Here is a 19,724-nt window from a genome sequence, read left to right on the forward strand (position 1 = left end):
TCTCCCTCTTATGTTGAACTATGCTTACATCTGTCGACTAAGTTTGTAGGGAGCCATTGGCAACAATGGTTTACAACAACTGTGTATCTGCCTCAAAGTGTATTGGTTCCGTGACTTTTAAGTATCAGTGCAAGAAAACAGTCCAGAACAAGGCATTCAGTAAGATAACTGGGATTGGATAATATCATTCACTAAGATGAAGAAGAACAGTAACATCTCTCTATATCTTGAACAATAATATCATCTGCAGTACATTTGCTCAAACAGCCAATTAGCAGAAGAGCAGTAACATCTCTCTATATCTTGAAGTCCTCATGGAATTATTAATATCTCGACTTGTATGACTTGACTGGTAACTATACATATGCTTTCTATTTATTTGCCTGACAGAATGTCCATCAGATGAATCAATCAAATAGGAGGAACTGGGGGGTATTTCAAACTGAAACAAAGAATCGATCCTAACTACATGAATTGCAGTAGCTTTAAAGCCTCTGAATTATTTTGCTGCTACTCCACCAGGAAAGTGCAGGGCTTCAAGAACCAAAACACGCCACTGGAGCTCTCTTCGGTCTCATAAGCCCTGTTGTTGTTCATATCTTTAACCCCAAAAGGTTGCCTCTTAGCATCTTTGCTGTTCTCCTGATCCTTATTAGGCGTCACCTTATCCTGAAGAGAAGGCAGTAGATATCAACACTAGTTAAAATGCATGGTTAGCTTGTGTTGAGATGCTATTTACGGATTCACAACATCAATAGAAGACCAATAGGTTTTCTTTCACCATAACAGTAAATGATTACCACTAATTTGCAGAAAAAAATGCCTGAACACCGTTAAGAAAGGCCACGATGACAAGGTGAGATAAACAGGATACTGATCAAGTGAAGTATAAATGGAGCCAAACATTTATCATAAATGGGTCGCTGACAAAATTACAGTACACGGTCATGCACAATGGAATTAGTGCCACATATGCAGATATGCTGATGCCACTAATTTACAAAAAAGAATGCCTGAACGAACACCCTTAAGAAAGGTCACAGTGACGACATGAGACCAAACATGCTACTGATGAAGTGACCGAATGGGCAAAATATACACCACAAGTTATGCACAATGGAACTTACACTGAAGTGTCAATTATGTTGGAAACACGAAGAAAATGCACATTATTTTAGCTTATGAACATGTATAATAAGGAGACACTGATTATTGACAGGCATGGACACTGAAGTTCTCAAAGATCTTGAACTCAGAAATCGATACAGAACAATATCAGCATCAAACTCGGGTACGCAATATCTAGCCTATGGAAAAACATATCATTTGAGGAAGGGAAGTTCTAGCTTAGGGTTATAACCGAGTCTAAGCCATTAACTATGTTGATGATAATTCAGATCACTAAATTTTCTGATAAGAGCCAAGTGCTCGACTGATTGGAATGTTCTTAAATAGAGTATTTTCACAAAGGCTAGTAGAAACCACAAATACTGAAAATTCACTGAGCAAACACTCTCAAGTTTAACAGTCACCAACACTACATAGATCAATAACCAATATTATTGGCATGCCAGATTAAGTCACCTTCAGTGGCTTCTTGAGTGGCGAGCTTGATGTTGCGCCTGCAGCTTTCACGCTCTTGACACGGTTTACATAGGGGGATGGAAACCGCTGTGGAGTAGGCGGTGTTGCCTTCACCTCTTTCAACACAGAGGGTGATCTTGGCTTCCCTGCTTCCACCTTCAACCCAATCTTCTTTCCCTTCCTGCACAAACCACCATTATGATCAGTACCTCAACCTACAATCCTCTAATGCCGCTTCTGCAAAGTAGTGACAAGCAAGTTACATTGGGCTTGGACTCTTTTCTGCTGTTCCTTGCCTCGCCACCCTCTTCGCTGCGTCCGGCAGAACCCGACCACCGCCGCCGCTGCTACAATCCACCTTCTCCACCACACCACTGCTGTTCCTGCACACATGAGAATGTCAATGAGCTGAAAGTACCAACCCAAAATTGATACCCCAGCGTTGCTTCAGAGAGAAAAATTACATTGGTCTTGGGCTCATTTCCTCCATGGCCTCTGACTCTGAGACAGGCTGCTGGTTGCCGCCACCGCCGGCCATCCGCTGCTTGAGGTCATTGTACAAATCCGATATCTGGCCAAGTATGTCCTTCCCGGAGAAGAGGTTCCTGGCCGAGAGAGTGCTCTTGAGCTGCCTCGGCGCCGGGTTCCTGCCGAGCAGCGCCTCCTTCTCAGCGACGTCCGGCCGCTTCTCCGCGCTGGACTTGATGGCCTCCTTGGCGTTCTTGGCCCACCGCTGCGCGCCGAACGGCGGCCTGGCAGCCGCCGGGGGCGGCGTGGTCAGCGCGGGGTCCTGGTTCTCGGCGTCGTCCTGGAACCTCTTCTTGGGCGGCGGCTTGGGCTTGGTGGGCGAGGCGAAGGCGGCAGTGCCGCCGCCGCCGGCGGCGACGGCGCCTCGTCTCTTCAGATTGTTATTGGCGTCCCTGAGGTTGGCGTCCCTCTCGCCGAAGGGCATCATGGCGGACATTGACCGCAGCAGCTTGGCCTTGGGGCTGGGGGTGTGCCCGAGGAAGTCGTCGGCCGTCTTGGGATGCTTGCAATCTGCGGGGGATCCAGCACGGAAATGGATGTCAAGACGACGGACGCCGTGGGAAATCAAGTCAATAACAAGGGGAATTTCTCGGGAACAGAAAGCAGAGCACGGCCTGGATTTCTGGAGAACAGAGAGAAGAAGGGCGAAATCAGGCCCCAAATCAAGAGGAAAGCTGCGCGGATCAAGAACTGGGCGGGTCCGTTCTTGGACCGGCCGATCGGACGGAACCCGGCACCCAATCAGCAGCGGGCAAGGCAGGTTCGCCTCGCTCCTCGCTGTGTCGATCCTCTCCTCTCCTCTCCTCGCGGGAGAGAGAGGGGAGCAACCAAGCAATAGGAGACGCGGGCGCCGGGGAAGGAAGCGGGAGCGGGAGCGAAGAGACGGACGGCGTACGTACCGGGGCGGCAGAACCAGGCGTCGTCGTCGACGGCGGCGGTGGGGGCCTCGGGGTCGGCGAGGTCGGCCCAGTGCGGCGCCTCGATGCCCTCGTAGGTCTCGTCGCGCACGAAGCGCGACACCACCCTGCTCCAGTCGATGTCCATGGGCTCCATGGACTCCATCCTCTCCCCCCTCCGCGCCGGCGCGCGCCCGCCCGCCCGTGCCCGCGCTCGTGAGTCTCGCTGTGGTTCTCGATGTGGTCCGCGGGAGAGGGGGAGGGAGGAGGGGTGGCTCCGGCTGTGGTGGGCTGGCTCCTGCTCTGCGTCTGTGTGTCTTCTCCGGGGAGGGCTTTGGCTTTTCTGCGGGCGGTGTGAGCCGTTACGCTGGCTATTGACCTGCCGTTGGCCCGCGGGCGGCCAATTCTCTTCTTTCCGACCGTTGGGGTGGGGGGAGAAGGGGTCGCTGGCCCAGTCATCTGGAATAATAATGGCGGTACGGCGGTGCCGCACTTCCAGGCCGCCGGGCCCCACGTGGATCTCGTCCTCCGTGGGAGCGACGGAGCGTCGGGCTCCTTGCCGCAGCACGTGGACGGTCGACCGTAATAAAGCGCATCCGAACGTTCGGGGGCACGCTCATCGAGGATCCCTGGGTCGATCGGTGTCACAAAATGCGCCCCACGCCAACTCCAGCGCGCGACCCTGTCCGGGTGCGTTCACTCGGGGTAAAACGGATATACCGGAGATGCGTCCGCGCGTTGAGTGCACAGCCAATGCATCTTAGAAAAGGTCTGGACATGACCCCATTGCCCTATCCAAACGGACAGAATTCAAGTAAAATGAACGTCGGGGTCATACACTGTAGTTGGCCTCAGGTCTCATAGTTCCTCGTACGGTATGATTTTTGTATTTTTTAATGGTCACAGTTTGATAGTACATTACACATTCATACTCCCTCCGTCACGGTTTAAAAGACGCGTTTGAAAATTCTCTTGAACCTAGGTGGTTATCTATTGGTTGTGAAATGGGCTAAAAAATAGCATTCACACTATGCATATAGAAATAATATATCGGAGTACTAATTAGCTACTAGAAATAAATACAATGCGCCCTAAACATTGTCTATTGTGAAACGCACGCAAATTTAAATGTGCCTTCTAAACTGTGACAGAGGGAGTACAAGGCCACCAACAATAATTAAATCAAAAATTAATAATAAATTAGTTTATGTTTTCTCGTAATATCAACTTATTTAATACCTGCATATATAGTTTGCAAAGCATGCATTAAATTTTATGTTGTTATATCAGTACCTGAGTTTGTGACCTTGTATATTATAGAATGGATGGTTGTCGACTCGGACCAAACTAATCCGTGGACACATACCAAACTAATCATTAAGGGCCTGTTTGGTTCCAATAAGTCACCTGACTTATAAGTCAGGTGACTTAAAACCAATGACTTATAAGTCATGCCTGTTTGGTTGTCACATGACTTATAAGTCACCTGAGCACACCTTCCCATTTTGTTTTTTAATGTAAATGTGGTGGGACCCATGCAAAAGGGGATGACTTATAAGTTTTAAGTTGGGGTGGAGCAACTTATGACTTATAAATTGGAATGACTTATAAGTTAGGTCTGTTTGACAAAATAAGTCACTTTTTGCACTTTTCGACTTCCAAGTTTGTGACTTATTTGAAACCAAACAAGGCCTTATATGTGGTGTTTGGTCCGTGTTCACGGATTAGTCTTTATGTTTGTTCCATGTCCACAGATGTATCGTGACATTAGAGCAACTCCAATGGGACGACCCATTTCGTCCGGGCGTTCGTTTGGGTCGGCGCAGACAAAAAGATCGGCCCAACGCGCCGACCCAAACGGACGCGCGTCCGCTTTCATCCGCCTGCCGACCCATTTCCGGCCCATTTTTTAGGCTGATTTGCGTCGGCGCGGACACAAGACGGACGCGCGCGCGCTCGCCCTCTTTCCTCACCGGGCCCGCTGGTCGATGGCACATTGGATTCACACACTCGCCCGTCTGCTACATCGCCGATGCCGCCGACCATTTTTTCAAATTAAAATGGATACATAGATAGTTCTAGTGTACACAGATAAAAAAAAGACCACTACTCGTCGCTTTCTGACTCCGACTCGGTAATGTCCTCCTCTGACGTTTGAAGGTAGGCGTCAGCAAGCTGCTCGTCTTCAAAGTCCCAACCCAACGTTTCTTGTAGCTTCAGTTTCAATTGAGCTGCCTGCTTCCGCGAACGCTTGTCCTCCCGATAGGCGGCTCGCTCCCTCCTCCTCGCGTCCCTCTCCGATCTCAATTGCTTATAGAACTGGCGCTCGTCGACGATGTCCTGCGGGTAGCCTCCTCGCCACAGCACCAAGGCTTCCACGTCCTTCTCTGCGATGGCGAGGCGACGCTGCCGCCTCCGATGGGCTGGAGCGTCAAAATCAGGGCACGGCACGATGTTAAACGTGCGCGGTCATGAAAATGGATCAAAGGGCGGACGGCGGGCGGACGGCCGACCCAAACGGACAAAGAGCGGACAAAAACGCCGTCCGTTTTGGGTCGGCCAGTTGAAGTTGCTCTTATGTGTTGAGATTGGCACGGACGCTTGTCACACTCAGATTTTGCCACGATGATGGCCTTCTACTTCTTTTGCCCAATGTTCGTGGTGGACGGCTAGGCCCGGAGGTGGATGCTCGAGCGGTTGCGAGGTGGTGGTTTCCAGAGGCCCGGCCTCGTCACCATGCGGCGCGGCTGCTTCCTCCTCCGTGCACACGGCGCCCTCTTCCTATCCGCCAGCCTCGCCGCCATCCCATCCGGCCTCGTCTCCATGGAGGAAGAGGCGGGCTGCTGCCTCCTTCGCCCGCACGCCGCCGTTTGCCGTGGCTGCCATCTAAGGGTGGGGGAGGTCGGCCTGCAGGTCTTGTCCCACTCGCTGGATCTGACGAGAGATGGTCTTGTGCAGAAGGGTGTGGAGAGTTCGAGAGTAGAGAGCTAGCTGAATGAGGACTGAGCTGAGTGGGTAGCAGGCTGGCAGAGCGGGTTCGTTGTTCGGTCAGACGGTGGGGTCGACGCTTCGGTTTGTGCGTTGGAGGGACAGGCGCTTCACACATTCGTCCGGAAGAAAAGAAAATCAGATAAGCGCCTAGCATTGTACAAGGCCTTACCAGACGCCTCGGAACCAACGATGCCTGACCAGGCAGCAAAACAACCTGAGATTATGACCACACCAGGCAGCAATATTTCCCAGGCATACATCTGTGAACACGAACCAAACTAATCCTTTATCTGTGGCACAAGATGGTCAGGATACAAAAAAACGCATTCTTATGCTGCATGGCAGAAACTTGGTAGCAGCATCGTTGGCAATAACTTTAGATAAACCAGTACAGGACTAACAAAAGAGGTTTCCTACATCATAGTACATGCGACGCAACATATATGAAGCTAGCTAAGCTGTCTGTCAGCCTTCTCGGAGGGGGGCCTCAAAAATCTTCAGAAAAGAAGGCGGCAATGGGCCATAGATAGATGGGTTGCTCTTTGCTCAAGCCGACTGAGACAATGGTGAGGTCTTCAGCCAGAGGTGGCGTCCTAGCATCGCATTACCATGAACCGCCATGTATGAAGCATTCAGCCTAGATCGGAAGGAAGAAAAGGTGCATCAATTAGATAGATAGAGGTCAGCAGTATAAATCGTCAGGGCTGAGGTTGTTTTCTTTTCCTCTTGCTGAACCTTACAGTTTTTGAGGGTCAGTTTCAAAACTGGAATGATTTATGTTATCAGTTTCATTTCATGAAATGAAATTGGGAGCTATATGCTCCTTTAACAATGCGTAAAAAAGAGTACTCCCTCCATTTTCTAAATATAAGTCTTTTTAGAGATTTCAATATGGACTCATACGGATGTACAGACATATTAGAGTGTCGATTCACTCATTTTGCTCCGTATGTAGTCCGTATTGAAATCTCTAGAAAGTCTTATATTTAGGAGCGGAGGGAGTATAAAACAGCAGTTGGATGAAGACTGTACTTACTTCTCGACGTCAGGTAAGCTCATTGGATCATACACCTCATTTTGTTCCATGCCTGGGGCATGGCCGCCAGCTGCTGATGCCATATCGGTTGCTCCCTCAACCTGGAAGATTATAGGAAGGTTAAAAGGAAGCCAAATATAGCAAATAATGCATGGCCTTGTTGTTGTGGAGCAGGTACATAGATGATTTTGGCTATTTTCAGGAAATGGTACAGACAGAAAAAAACATGCAGCTAGGTTACAGAACAAAACTAGGACAGAAAAAAATCTAAACAAGAACATATGTTATCAGCTATATTGCCGAGATACACATGATAAATTGTTCAGGTGCCTGCATCAGCAATCATATCTATTCCACAGAGCATGAAACATGGTTGGTTACAAGATGATGCTGACTAGGGATGCAAGTTAAGAGGGTTGGCTTGGCCCACCGATCCATCCTAGTAACTTGGCTTCACAACTAAATGCAAGAGACATGCGTACAAACTGAATTAGCAATTATGTTGGCAGTGAACAGTCAATTAAGCAAAATGAGTAAGTGGGTCTCCACACTTATATCCCTAAAGCTATAGGGCGCAAGTCAATATATACTTTCTGCAACCCAACAACTTCTCCTGAATCTATTTAATATATGATGAAGTGAACTATATGGCTCATAAAAAGCGTCTCTATTGGTAGAAACAAACCATACAATTGGTATCAAGTATTAACATGCATTCTATGGTGACATGCCGCACAAATAAATACACAAATTAAAAAATGGCAAGCTTAAGGTGTCCATATCCACAGCTTCTTGCAGAGCGCAAGTACAAAACACTTGGGAATATCATGAGTGCAAAGTGGACTGAAAGCCTTGCCTGTTGGGGATACTGGGCATATCCTGCATAAGCACCATATGCATATGATGGGTCCTGAGGATACCCATATGGATCATATCCATAGCTATAATAAGCACTCCATTGATTAGGATCTGTCTGCTGACCCCAGGCTGCTGATTGATCCTGCATATGATTGTGGAAGATAAAGAGATTACAACAGGTTAAAACATAAGAAACAATTATCAAACAAACTAACCCTTCATCTATTAGACTAGGAACAAGAACAATACAATGCGGATAAGACCATTATATCTATTTAAACCGTTAATAATGAACAAAATTCTTCTTTAGCATGCTCATCACTGCACAACCCAAAATTAACAAGCTTCTAGTGGATTTTAGAAAATCTGAATGAGATACTACTAGATGTCAGGTTCATAAATTAGAAATTTAATGAAGGTTTGTGGCACCAGCATTTAAATCTGATATACCTGCTTATTGGCAGGACTTCTGCCCCATGAAAGTCTAACCACCTGTTGACCAATCACTGTGCCATGAAGACGCTGCACAGCCTCCTCAGCTGATGCCCTGAAATGATTATCTTAGTGGTAAATACGTCATACTTGCATCATTCGGACATTAGATGCCGGCACAAAGAGGAGTCGCCAAAAAATGCAATAACCAAGAGTCAAAATTTTAGAAGGAAGTAGCCACTGTAGAACATTATAGGCATATACACACTTGACAATAAAGATCAATTTGCTCCTCCCTACTGAGCTATAAATAAAAAAAAGGGCAACCTAGTGCATGTAGCTCCCGCTTGCGCAGGGTCCAGGGAAGGGTCCGACCACTTTGGGTCTATAGTACGCAGCCTTTCCCTACTGAGCTATAAATAGAGATTAATAATTTGCATGCAATATGTACTAGTGAAACAAGTAGACATAAGGCATGCAGTATTTTGTCCTGCTGATATATCTGAACAAGTCTTTTCCAGATTCTACAGGATTAAGTTTTCAGTTCATAAAGGCACATAAAAATATAGTTTTCAAGGTTCTCCTTGATATATTATTTTCTATCACTGCATTTGCATATGATTGCACAAAAAGACAAAATAGACTACAGATGATAGAATTACACCTTTTTGTGCTTCACCTATGATGGCAATGCAATCTAAAAATTGAAAGGAAGCAAACACACAGACACAGACACACGAGGCATTGCCAATTTGTAAATCCTGCATGTTGGGCAGTGCCTACTGAGAAATGCATGCTTTGTTCTTGTAATTTATAGTTCAAGGAATAAAACAAGTATCATTTGTTTACTTAAAAGACTCACCTAGATGCATATTGTACAAATCCACATCCTTTACCAACTGGAATTTTTACATATATAAGCTCCCCAAACTGCACACAAATCTGCCTCAGCTCCTCTTCTGTCACATTTGGGTCCAAGTTACCAATAAATATCTGCAGATGCATTCCAATGTAAATGACATAACAAACAGTCCAACAGAGGAAACACCAAGCAATATGATAAGGATTCTTACCGTAGTGTTTGTAAGATCACTATCTGGTAGAACTGTTTGGGCCTGCGGAATTGCATAAGCTGTTGCTGGGTACATGGCTACATATGAAACATAAAAAGACAGTTAAAACATATCAATGGAAGTACCTCTTTTAATGAAGATCTACTTGTAATAGTTGCTGTGTTGCCTTACAATATTGATGAATCATTGCAGTGTCCCATTACAGACGGATCTTTGTTTTATTAGCACTAATAAGAGACAAATCATATGAGCCCATGCGTCAATCGAAGTGCCTTATGACCATATTTGATTATAATCAACAACATCAAGTAGTACTGTGTTGAATGGGAACACCAAATAGTAGGTTACAGATAATCATTACCTTTAGCAGCTCCATACTGAAGCTGAGATCCAGATGATTTCTTAGGAATTGCAGCACTTATCCGCATAGGTCTTGTTGAGCAATACACACCATTCATTTCTGACATTGCACGGGTCTTCTCATTTTCATCTGCAAACTTTACAAATCCATATCCTTTAGATCTCCCAGTATTTGGATCTGTGACAACCTTGGCCCCCCTAACAGATGAATAGTTCACTCGGAAAGTCTCTTGTAGTAAGTAATCTGTGACATCAGGTGCCAAGTCTCCTACAAAAATTGAATGGTCAGGCCCTGCATCCGGACGCTTCTCACCAGAGCTGAACGATGCCCAGTTCAATCTGAATGTATGCTCAGTTCCAGGCATTTGTGCGCCATTATAAGCCTGTAGAACTTTCTCAGCAGCTTCGTGTGAAATGAATTCAATGAATCCATAGCCTTCTGGAAGACCAGATAATTTGTTGCGTATTAATTTCACAGATTGTACCTGCATCCCCAAACAATCACAGCCCTATTAGTACTACGAGTGCAAAAGGTAATCCTGAATACTCAACAGTAGAAGAACAACGCTGGCCATAAAAGTATAAAACGGACGTTTGAAAGACTACAGCAACTGAAATCAGTGTGACACAGTAAAGAGCTGCAAACATGGCATGCAAATAAAATACTAAATTTTATCATCAGCTCTGTTCCAAATGAAGTCCAGAAGAGGGACAGCATGGATCACACGTCCAACAATGTAACACTTAATACATTGATTCCTACAAGGATGTGAAGGTACAAAACTTTGTTGGGACTTTTACTGAAACACAACATTCGACAGAATTGCTGGCTTGCTGCAAACAAACACCTAGGGCTTACGAAGAAACTAAGGCATCAGAATTCTGAGCTATGAAGAATCCACCCGAAGGAGATACCACAAATAAAAAATCAGTGATGTGAAGATGAACATGTTACCCTAGCCAGGAAAACAAGCAACTTACTAGTATATGGATGAGAAACTTCAACAAATCTATGCTGCCCACTAAGAAATTGACCTCCCCATTAGGCATAACAAACAATCACCTCGGTACATCACTTGAACTGCACAGGACTACATGAGGCTCCAGCAACCGCTTCGATTCAGAATATCAACCATGTCGCTACTTCAAACAAATTTGCTAATTCTAGTACGATGAAGCGTCTATCCACACAGAACCATAGCTACAGCCAATTCCAGAACAACGGCCACTTCGGAACCCTAAACCTATCAAAACTCGAAAACAGGATAGATGCCACAACCAAATACGCCCAAATTCACCTAAATAGCGAAGCAATCGCTCCTTCAGCACAGCCAGAGCAGCGGCAAATCACCGAGTCGGGCACGAGCACCGAGACCTAGCGAGGTACCGACATAGCTGATGGGATGGAAACCTACCTCGCCGGTGTGCGCGAAGCAGCCGTAGAGGTAGTTCTCGTCGGCCCAGTACTGGAGGTCGCCGATCCAGAGCGTGCGGACCTCCTCCAGGGTGGTCGGCTGGTGGTACGGCCCCGCCATCATCATCGGAGCGGCCGCTGCCTGCGACGGCGGGCGGTGTGGCTTGGCTTGGGTCGGAGGCGCGGCGGCGAGAGGGCGGTGGTGTGGTGTCTGGTCGGGGGTACGGGGTCCTGGCCTGTCTCGGTGGTTCCCATCGCCTGCTTTTCACGTCTAATAGGAGCCCTTGGGCCTTCTCGGATGACGGGCCTCTATGGACTGGGCCTTCAAGAATTAGTAGTACTAGAAGGCTTCATCTTCTATCTCTCTGGGCGGGCCAGGTGGCCCAGGTCACAAGCTGAGCTGGTTTCCTCAAAACAAAACAAAAAACTGAGTTGGTGCCATTGAAGAAACAGTAAAGTACAATGGTCATTGTATTCTGTACTTGTGGAATCTTTCACTTTGTCACTAGATTTCAATGTACCTAAAAATGGTCACTGAGGTGGTTTAAGTTACAATTAGCAGTCTTGGGCTCACTTGACTATGGTATTTCATCATAAGTGGCACACGGCTAACTATTTAGATAAGTTGTCATGTAACATTGCTGACAACGAAATATAGATTCGCCGTGTTGAAATATTTTTTGCACAAACACCGCTTATAGTTCGCAGGGACGCATTTATACCCTCACTTCATGTCGATTTGGTGCTCAAAATCGAGGGAGACAAGGAGGCGAAAGCGAAAATTAATGATCAATGTCGATGATCAAAGCATTCCGCGCAGGGCAAATTCAGGTGGTGCACAGTCATCTCCATCACCGGCGAGGTTGTTGCATGATGTCACTCTCGCACCTTGCTGCAAGCCCGACGGAAAAAACCAGTCCCGACCTTTGGTATGCCCTTTTTGATCTCTTAAGTGATGATCTCACGATGAGATTAGGGTTTTTACGTCAGCGTTCTTTTTCTTTGGCCACAATTTTTGTAGGACCTGCCTTTACTAGGATTTTTGGGTGCGGTTGGATTTGGGATAAGGTTTTTGGTTAATCTCATACAAAGATAAGGTGTTAAGCAATTAAAAGTTTTTAGTCGGCATTCACATAGTGTGTGATGAATTTGAGGACTTGTGGTAGTGTGAATAGTTTCTAGGGGATGAGTTGTGTTACTTTGTTGCAAGGGGTTTAGGATTGTTTTCTTTTAAGATGACAAAAAGGGGGTCAATGTGATCAATACTAGTTGCACACACTGTTATTTGTAGGCGACCGCGGTGGTCACTTGTTTGTTTAGTTCAACCATGGTGGTTTTTTAGGAGCTAGGAGCAATAAGACATATGTTGAGGTGGGATTTGGTATAATTATTGTGATAAAAATAACTAGTCACCGGGTGTAGTCGAAAATCTGACTGAGAACATTGGCCATGAGAAAGAAAGAAGCAAGGATGAAGGTGTACTTGTCTCTTCCTGGTAGGACAATGAAAAATGGGCTTAGGAAGATTAAAAAACAAATGACACTGAAAATATGCTTTCAAATGTCACATTTGGTCATCCTTATTTGCAGATACTCCCTCCTATACTTTTTATTCCGCATATTAGATTTGTGTCAAGTCAAACTTTGTAAAGTTTGACAAAATTTATATAAAAAATATCGACATCTACAATACCAAAAATATATAACGTGAAACTGCATTCCATCATGAATCTAATTATATTGATTTGGTATTGTGAATATTGATAATTTTTTCTATATTAGTTTGGTCAAACTAGAGATACTTTGACTTTCGACTAAACTTATATGCAAACTAAAAAGGACCCGATGGAGTATATCATAAACATGAAGGAAATATGTCCTAAAGGCAATAATAAAGATGTTATTTATATTTTCTTGTATCAAGATAAATGTTTATTATTTACGCTAGAATTGTATTAACCAGAAACTTGATACATGTGTGAATACATAGACAAAACAAAGTGTCCCTAGTATGCCTCTACTTGACTAGCTCGTTAATCAAAGATGGTTAAGTTTCCTGACCATAGACATGTGTTGTCATTTGATAAACGGGATCACATCATTAGAGAATGATGTGATGGACAAGACCCATCCGTTAGCTTAGCATAATGATTGTTTAGTTTTTATTGCTATTGCTTTCTTCATGACTTATACATATTCCTCTGACTATGAGATTATGCAACTCCCGAATACCGGAGGAACACTTTGTGTGCCATCAAACGTCACAACATAATTGGGTGATTATAAATATGCTCTATAGGTGTCTCCGATGGTGTTTGTTGAGTTGGCACAGATCGAGATTAGGATTTGTCACTCCGAGTATCAAAGAGGTATCTCTGGGCCCTCTCGGTAATGCACATCACTATAAGCCTTGCAAGCAATGTGACTGATACGTCTCCAACGCATATACTTTTTCTCATGATTTTCCTCTTATTTTGGAATCTAATTTGCATGATTTGAATGAAATTTACCCCGGACCGACGCTGTTTTCAGCAGAACTACCGTGGTGTTGTTTTTGTGCAGAAATAAAAGTTCTCAGAATATAATGAAACTTTTTGAGGAATTTTTATATCAATAATAAGAATTTCTGGAGCCAAGACCTACCGGATAGGGGCCCCTGGGTGGGCACAACCCACCAGGGCGCGTCCCCCTCTCCTGGCGCGCCCAGGTGGGTTGTACCCATCTGGTGGCCCCACCGACGACCCCTGGATACTATAAATTCACATATTTCTGGAAAAAAAATCAAGAAGAAAGAATTACCACGATCCACGAGAAGGAGCCGCCGCCAAGCCCTGTTCTTCCTCGGGAGGGCAGATCTGGAGTCCGTTTAGGGCTCCGGGAGGGGGATCTTCGTTCTTCGTCATCACCAACCCATCTCCATCGCCAATTCCATGATGCTCCCCATCGGGAGTGAGTAATTCCTTCGTAGGCTCGCTGGTCGGTGAGGAGTTGGATGAGATTCATCATGTAAATCGAGTTAGTTTTGTTAGGGCTTGATCCCTGATATCCACTATGTTCTTAGATTGATGTTGCTATGACTTTGCCATGCTTAATGCTTGTCACTTTGGGCTTGGGTGCCATGATTTCAGATCTGAACCGTTTATAAATTCATCATTATATCCATGTTTAGATCCAATCTTGCAAGTTAATTATAGTCACCTACTATGGTTATGATCCGGAAACCCCGGAGTGACAACAACCGGGCCCACTCCTGGTGATGACCGTAGTTTGAGGAGTTCATGTATTCACTATGTGTTAATGCTTTGTTCCGGTTCTCTATTAAAAGGAGGCCTTAATATCCCTTAGTTTTCAATATGGACCCCACTGTCACGGGAGGGTAGGAAAAAAGATGCCATGCAAGTTCTTTTAATAAAGCACGTATGACTATTTACGGAATACACGCCTACATTATATCGATGAACTGGAGCTAGTGTCGTACCGCCCTAGGTTATAACTATCTCATGATGAATATCATCCAACAAGTCATCGATCCAATGCCTACGAATTTTTCCTTATTGATCTTGCTAAGTTACTACTGCTATCATCACTGTTACGCTTGCTACAAAATTACTGTTATCACTGTTACTGTTACTATTGCTGCTGTCACTACTATCAAAACTATCAAATTACTATGCTACTAATTACTTGCTGCAGATAATTAATCTCTAGGTGTGGTTGAATTGACAACTCAGCTGCTAATACCTTCAAATATTCTTTGGCTCCCCTCGTGTCGAATCTATAAATTTGGGTTGAATACTCTACCCTTGAAAACTGTTGTTATCCGCTATACTTGTGGGTTATCAAGACCTTTTTCTGGCGCCATTGTCGGGGAGCATAGCTATATTTGTTGAGTCACTTGGGATTATTATCATATTATCACTATGAAGAATCTAAAGGATCCAAAGACTAAGATATTTCCCTCAAGAACGAGGGGAGGTAAGGAACTGCCATCCAGTTCTGCTTTAGATGCACCTTATGTTATGAGTAAACTTGCAACACCACCATATGCTATTAATTCTGATATGTCGCAAGTTATTGATGATGCTACTTCTTCTATGAATGATGCTTATGATGATGCTAGTTCCTTGCTTGATAATGATGATGTGCCACTTGGTGAATTTCTTGATAAACAAATTGCTGGAGTTATACAACATGATGTCGTTGAATCTGATGATGAGCTTGAAACCGAATCTCCTAAAACACCTGCTAGATCTAGACATCCTAGATATGAATTGCCTAAGGTACCGGAAGGTTATGTTATGAGTGAAGAAGCAACTAGAGATATTCTTGCTTGCAATGATAGAGATGATCTAGAGAAATTATTACGCAAGTATAAAGAAAAATATCTGAATGCTAGAATGAAATGTGATCCTAAGTTTGCTACTTCACCTATCTTTATTGATGACAAGGATTATGAATTCTCTATCGACCCAAAGTTAATTACTCTGGTTGAATCTGATCCTTTTCATGGTTATGAAACTGAAACTGTTGTAGCACATCTTACTAAGTTGAATGACATAGCCACCCTTTTTACTCATGATGAGAAAACCCGCTATTACTTTATTCTCAAATTATTTCCTTTCTCATTAAAGGGTGATGTTAAAGCTTGGTACAATACTCTTGCTCCTGGTTGTGTGCGTAGTCCCCAGGACATGATATATTACTTCTCTGAAAAATATTTTCCTGCTCATATGAAACAAGCTGCCTTACAGGAAATATTTAACTTTGTGCAAACTAAAGAAGAGAGTCTCCCACAAGCTTGGGGGAGGCTTTGCCAGCTACTTAATGCTTTGCCTGATCATCCTCTTAAGAAAAATGAAATACTTGATATCTTCTATAATGGACTAACCGATGCTTCTAGGGACTTCCTAGATAGTTGTGCTGGTTGTGTTTTCAGGGAACGAGCTGTTGGACAAGCTAAAGAAATATTGAATAACATATTGAAAAACTATGATGATTGGCCTCTTCCTAAACCACCGCCTAAACCCACTCCGAAGAAGAGGGGTATATTATATCTCGGTCCCGAAGATATGCAAGAGGCAAAGAAATCTGTGAAGGAAAAAGGTATTAAAGCCGAGGATGTTAAAATTTTACCTCCTATTGAAGAAATACATGGGCTTAATACACCACCAATGCCTAAGGTGGTAGAGGTAAATTCTCTTATGAAGTTTAATGATAATGACAATCCTCACAATATGCATCCTAGTCAATGCCTTTATGAGTTTGAAAACTACATTAGGAAACAAGATCACTTCAATGCAAATGTTACAAAACAATTGAAATACAATTCTGATATGATTGCTCGCTTGAGTGACTTGTTATTTCGAATATCAAATGATGTTAGAGGTGTTGGAAAACATGCTTCTATGGTTCAAACCCAGTTAGAACAAGTTACTAAATCTCAAAAGGAATTGCTTGATGAAATGAATCATAATATGCATGACTTTGCTGGTAGAATTGCAACTAGAGGAGGTAAAATGACTCAGGAACCACTTTATCCTGAGGGACACTGAGGGAGTCCTGGATTAGGGGGTCTCCGGACAGCCGGACTATCTCCATTGGTCGGACTGTTAGACTATGAAGATACAAGATTGAAGACTTCGTCTCGTGTCCGGATGGAACTCTACTTGGCGTGGAAGGCAAGCTAGGCAATACGTATATGCATATCTCCTCCTTTGTAACCGACCTTGTGTAACCCTAACCCTCTCCGGTGTCTATATAAACCGGAGGGCTTTAGTCCATAGGACAACAATCACAACATACAATCATACCGTAGGCTAGCTTCTAGGGTTTAGCCTCTCTGATCTCGTGGTAGATATACTCTTGTAACACCCATATCTTCAATATTAATCAACCAGGACGTAGGGTTTTTACCTCCATCAAGAGGGCCCAAACCTGGGTAAAACTTCGCGTCCCTTGCCTCATGTTACCATCCGGCCTAGACACATAGTTCGGGACCCCCTACCCGAGATCCGCCGGTTTTGACACCGACATTGGTGCTTTTATTGAGAGTTCCTCTGTGTCGTCGCTGTTAGGCCTGATGGATCCTACTATCATCGATAGTGATGCGGTCTAGGGTGAGACTTTTCTCCCCGGACAGATCTTCGTATTCGGCGGCTTTGCACTGCGGGCTAATTCGCCCCTGGCCATCAGGAGCAGATTGAAAGCTACGCCCCTGGCCATCAGGTCAGATTTGGAAGTATGAATTACACAGCCAACATCCGTGGGGACTTGATCTTTGACGGATTCGAGCCACAGTCGGACGCGCCGCACTGTCGCGATGGGTATGACCTAGCTCTGACATCGGACGGTACCCCAGAGGCCGCACCCGCATCAGCTCCGACCCTTAGCTCGGAGCCAGCTGCACCAATCGAGGACGGGTGGCTAGACACCGCCTCACGGGCTGCAGTCTCAACGGCGATCGAGCCAAACACCAGCATAATCCTCGACGCAGCCCGTGACTCCAAGGTGCCGGACTCTCCTCCGGACCCCGAACCATCCGTGCCCCTGCCAATCGAATCCGACTGGGCGCCGATCATGGAATTCACCGCTACGGATATCTTTCAGCACTCGCCCTTCGGCGACATTCTAAATTCACTAAGGTCTCTTTCTTTGCCAGGAGAGCCCTGGCCGGATCATGGCCAACAGGACTGGGATATGGACGACGAAGAAATTCGACGCCCACCCACCACCCACTTTGTAGCCACTGTCGATGATTTAACCGACATGCTCGACTCCGACTCCGAAGACATCGACGGTATGGACGATGATGTAGGAGACGAACATGAACCAGCACCTATAGGGCACTGGAAAGCCACCTCATCATATGACATATACATGGTGGATACACCCAATGAAGGCAACGGCGACGAGATAGCGGAGGTTGACCCCTCCAAGAAGCAACCCAAGCGCTGACGTCAGCGGCACCGCTCTAAGTCCCGCCAAAGCAAAAGTGGTGATACCGGCACAGGAGATAATAACACTCCGGATAGCGCCGAAGACAACGAAAACCCCCTCCAGCAAGAGTTAGATCAGGAGGATGAAGGAGCCAGCTCTCCTAAGAGAGCGGCTGGCGGAGAGGAGGAGGATGACAATTACATGCCCCCCTCCGAAGACAAGGCAAGCCTCGGCGACGATGAATTCGTCGTACCAGAGGATCCTCGAACAAGAGCGCTTCAAGCGCAGGCTTATAGCCACGGCAAATAGCCTGAAGAAAAAGCAGCAGCAGCTTCAAGCTGATCAAGATCTGCTAGCTGACAAATGGACTGAAGTCCTCGCAGCCGAGGAATATAAACTCGAGCGTCCCTCCAAGAGTTACCCAAGGCGCAGGTTACTACCCCGACTGGAGGAAGAAGCGTATGATACGGCTAATCGGCCACCTCGTGGCCGCGATAGAGAGGCATTCCCGCCGAAAGCTCAGCCTCCACCCCAACGCCATCCAAATAAAAAGGCATGGGGAGATACGCCAGACCTGCGAGACATATTGGAGGACAAAGGAAAGCATTCAAGATCGATCTACGGATCACGAGGGCGCACCACTCTACGAGACGGTAAACGTCATGCCGGATACAGTAAAAGCAAATCTGGCCGGGCCGAACACAGCGGGCAGGACCCATACGAGCTGCGTCGCGATATAGCCCAATACAGAGGCGCCACACACCCCTTATGCTTCACAGATGAAGTAATGGAACATCAATTCCCAGAAGGTTTCAAACCTGTAAACATTGAATCATACGACGGCACAACAGATCCCGCGGTATGGATTGAGGACTTCTTCCTCCACATCCACATGGCCCGCGGTGATGACTTACATGCCATCAAGTACCTCCCACTAAAACTCAAAGGACCAGCACGACATTGGCTTAATAGCTTGCCAGCGGACTCCATTAGCTATTGGGAAGATCTGGAAGCCGCATTCCTCGACAACTTTCAGGGCACTTACGTGCGACCACCAGACGCCGATGACTTGAGCCACATAATTCAGCAGCCAGAAAAGTCGGCCAGACAATTCTGGACTCGGTTCCTTACAAAGAAAAACCAAATCATCGACTGTACGGATGCGGAGGCCTTAGCGGCTTTCAAGCACAACATCCGAGACGAGTGGCTAGCCCGGCACCTTGGTCAGGAAAAGCCGAAATCTATGGCAGCCCTCACGACGCTCATGACCCGCTTTTGTGCGGGAGAAGACAACTGGTTGGCTCGCAGTAACAACATATCAAAGAACCATGGTACCTCAGATACCAGGGACGGCAACAGCAGGTCACGTCGCAACAAGCATAAGCGCCGCATTAACGGCGAAAGTACTAAGGATACAGCAGTTAACGCCAGATTCTAAGGCTCTGAACCCGATCAGTGGAAAAAGGCATTCAAACAAAGTACGCCGGGTCCGTCCAGCTTGGACAGTATACTCGATCGCTCGTGTCAAATACACGGCACCCCAGACAAGCCAGCCAATCACACCAACAGGGATTGTTGGGTGTTCAAGCAGGCCGACATAGGGGTGGAAACGGATCG

General features: G+C 45.7%; 2 protein-coding genes across 2 annotated transcripts; both read right to left on the reverse strand.

Moving 5' to 3' along the window:
• Window positions 1-197: 197 nt before the first annotated feature.
• LOC119284582 lies at window positions 198-3,394 on the reverse strand. The gene is made up of 5 exons (XM_037563712.1): window positions 3,012-3,394; window positions 2,049-2,622; window positions 1,848-1,967; window positions 1,585-1,765; window positions 198-669 (listed from the first exon to the last, which is right to left on the reverse strand). Exons 1-5 carry the CDS (start codon window positions 3,172-3,174, stop codon window positions 511-513), a joined length of 1,197 nt encoding a protein of 398 aa, XP_037419609.1. The 5' UTR covers window positions 3,175-3,394; the 3' UTR covers window positions 198-510.
• Window positions 3,395-6,260: 2,866 nt separating this feature from the next.
• On the reverse strand, window positions 6,261-11,409 carry LOC119284583 (polyadenylate-binding protein RBP47B'-like). The gene is made up of 8 exons (XM_037563713.1): window positions 11,174-11,409; window positions 9,760-10,243; window positions 9,399-9,475; window positions 9,188-9,318; window positions 8,344-8,440; window positions 7,892-8,035; window positions 7,036-7,136; window positions 6,261-6,636 (listed from the first exon to the last, which is right to left on the reverse strand). Exons 1-8 carry the CDS (start codon window positions 11,297-11,299, stop codon window positions 6,546-6,548), a joined length of 1,251 nt encoding a protein of 416 aa, XP_037419610.1. The 5' UTR covers window positions 11,300-11,409; the 3' UTR covers window positions 6,261-6,545.
• Between the last annotated feature and the right edge of the window lie 8,315 nt (window positions 11,410-19,724).

This window comes from Triticum dicoccoides, chromosome 4A (assembly GCF_002162155.2).
Source record: "Triticum dicoccoides isolate Atlit2015 ecotype Zavitan chromosome 4A, WEW_v2.0, whole genome shotgun sequence".
Lineage (NCBI taxonomy): Eukaryota > Viridiplantae > Streptophyta > Magnoliopsida > Poales > Poaceae > Triticum > Triticum dicoccoides.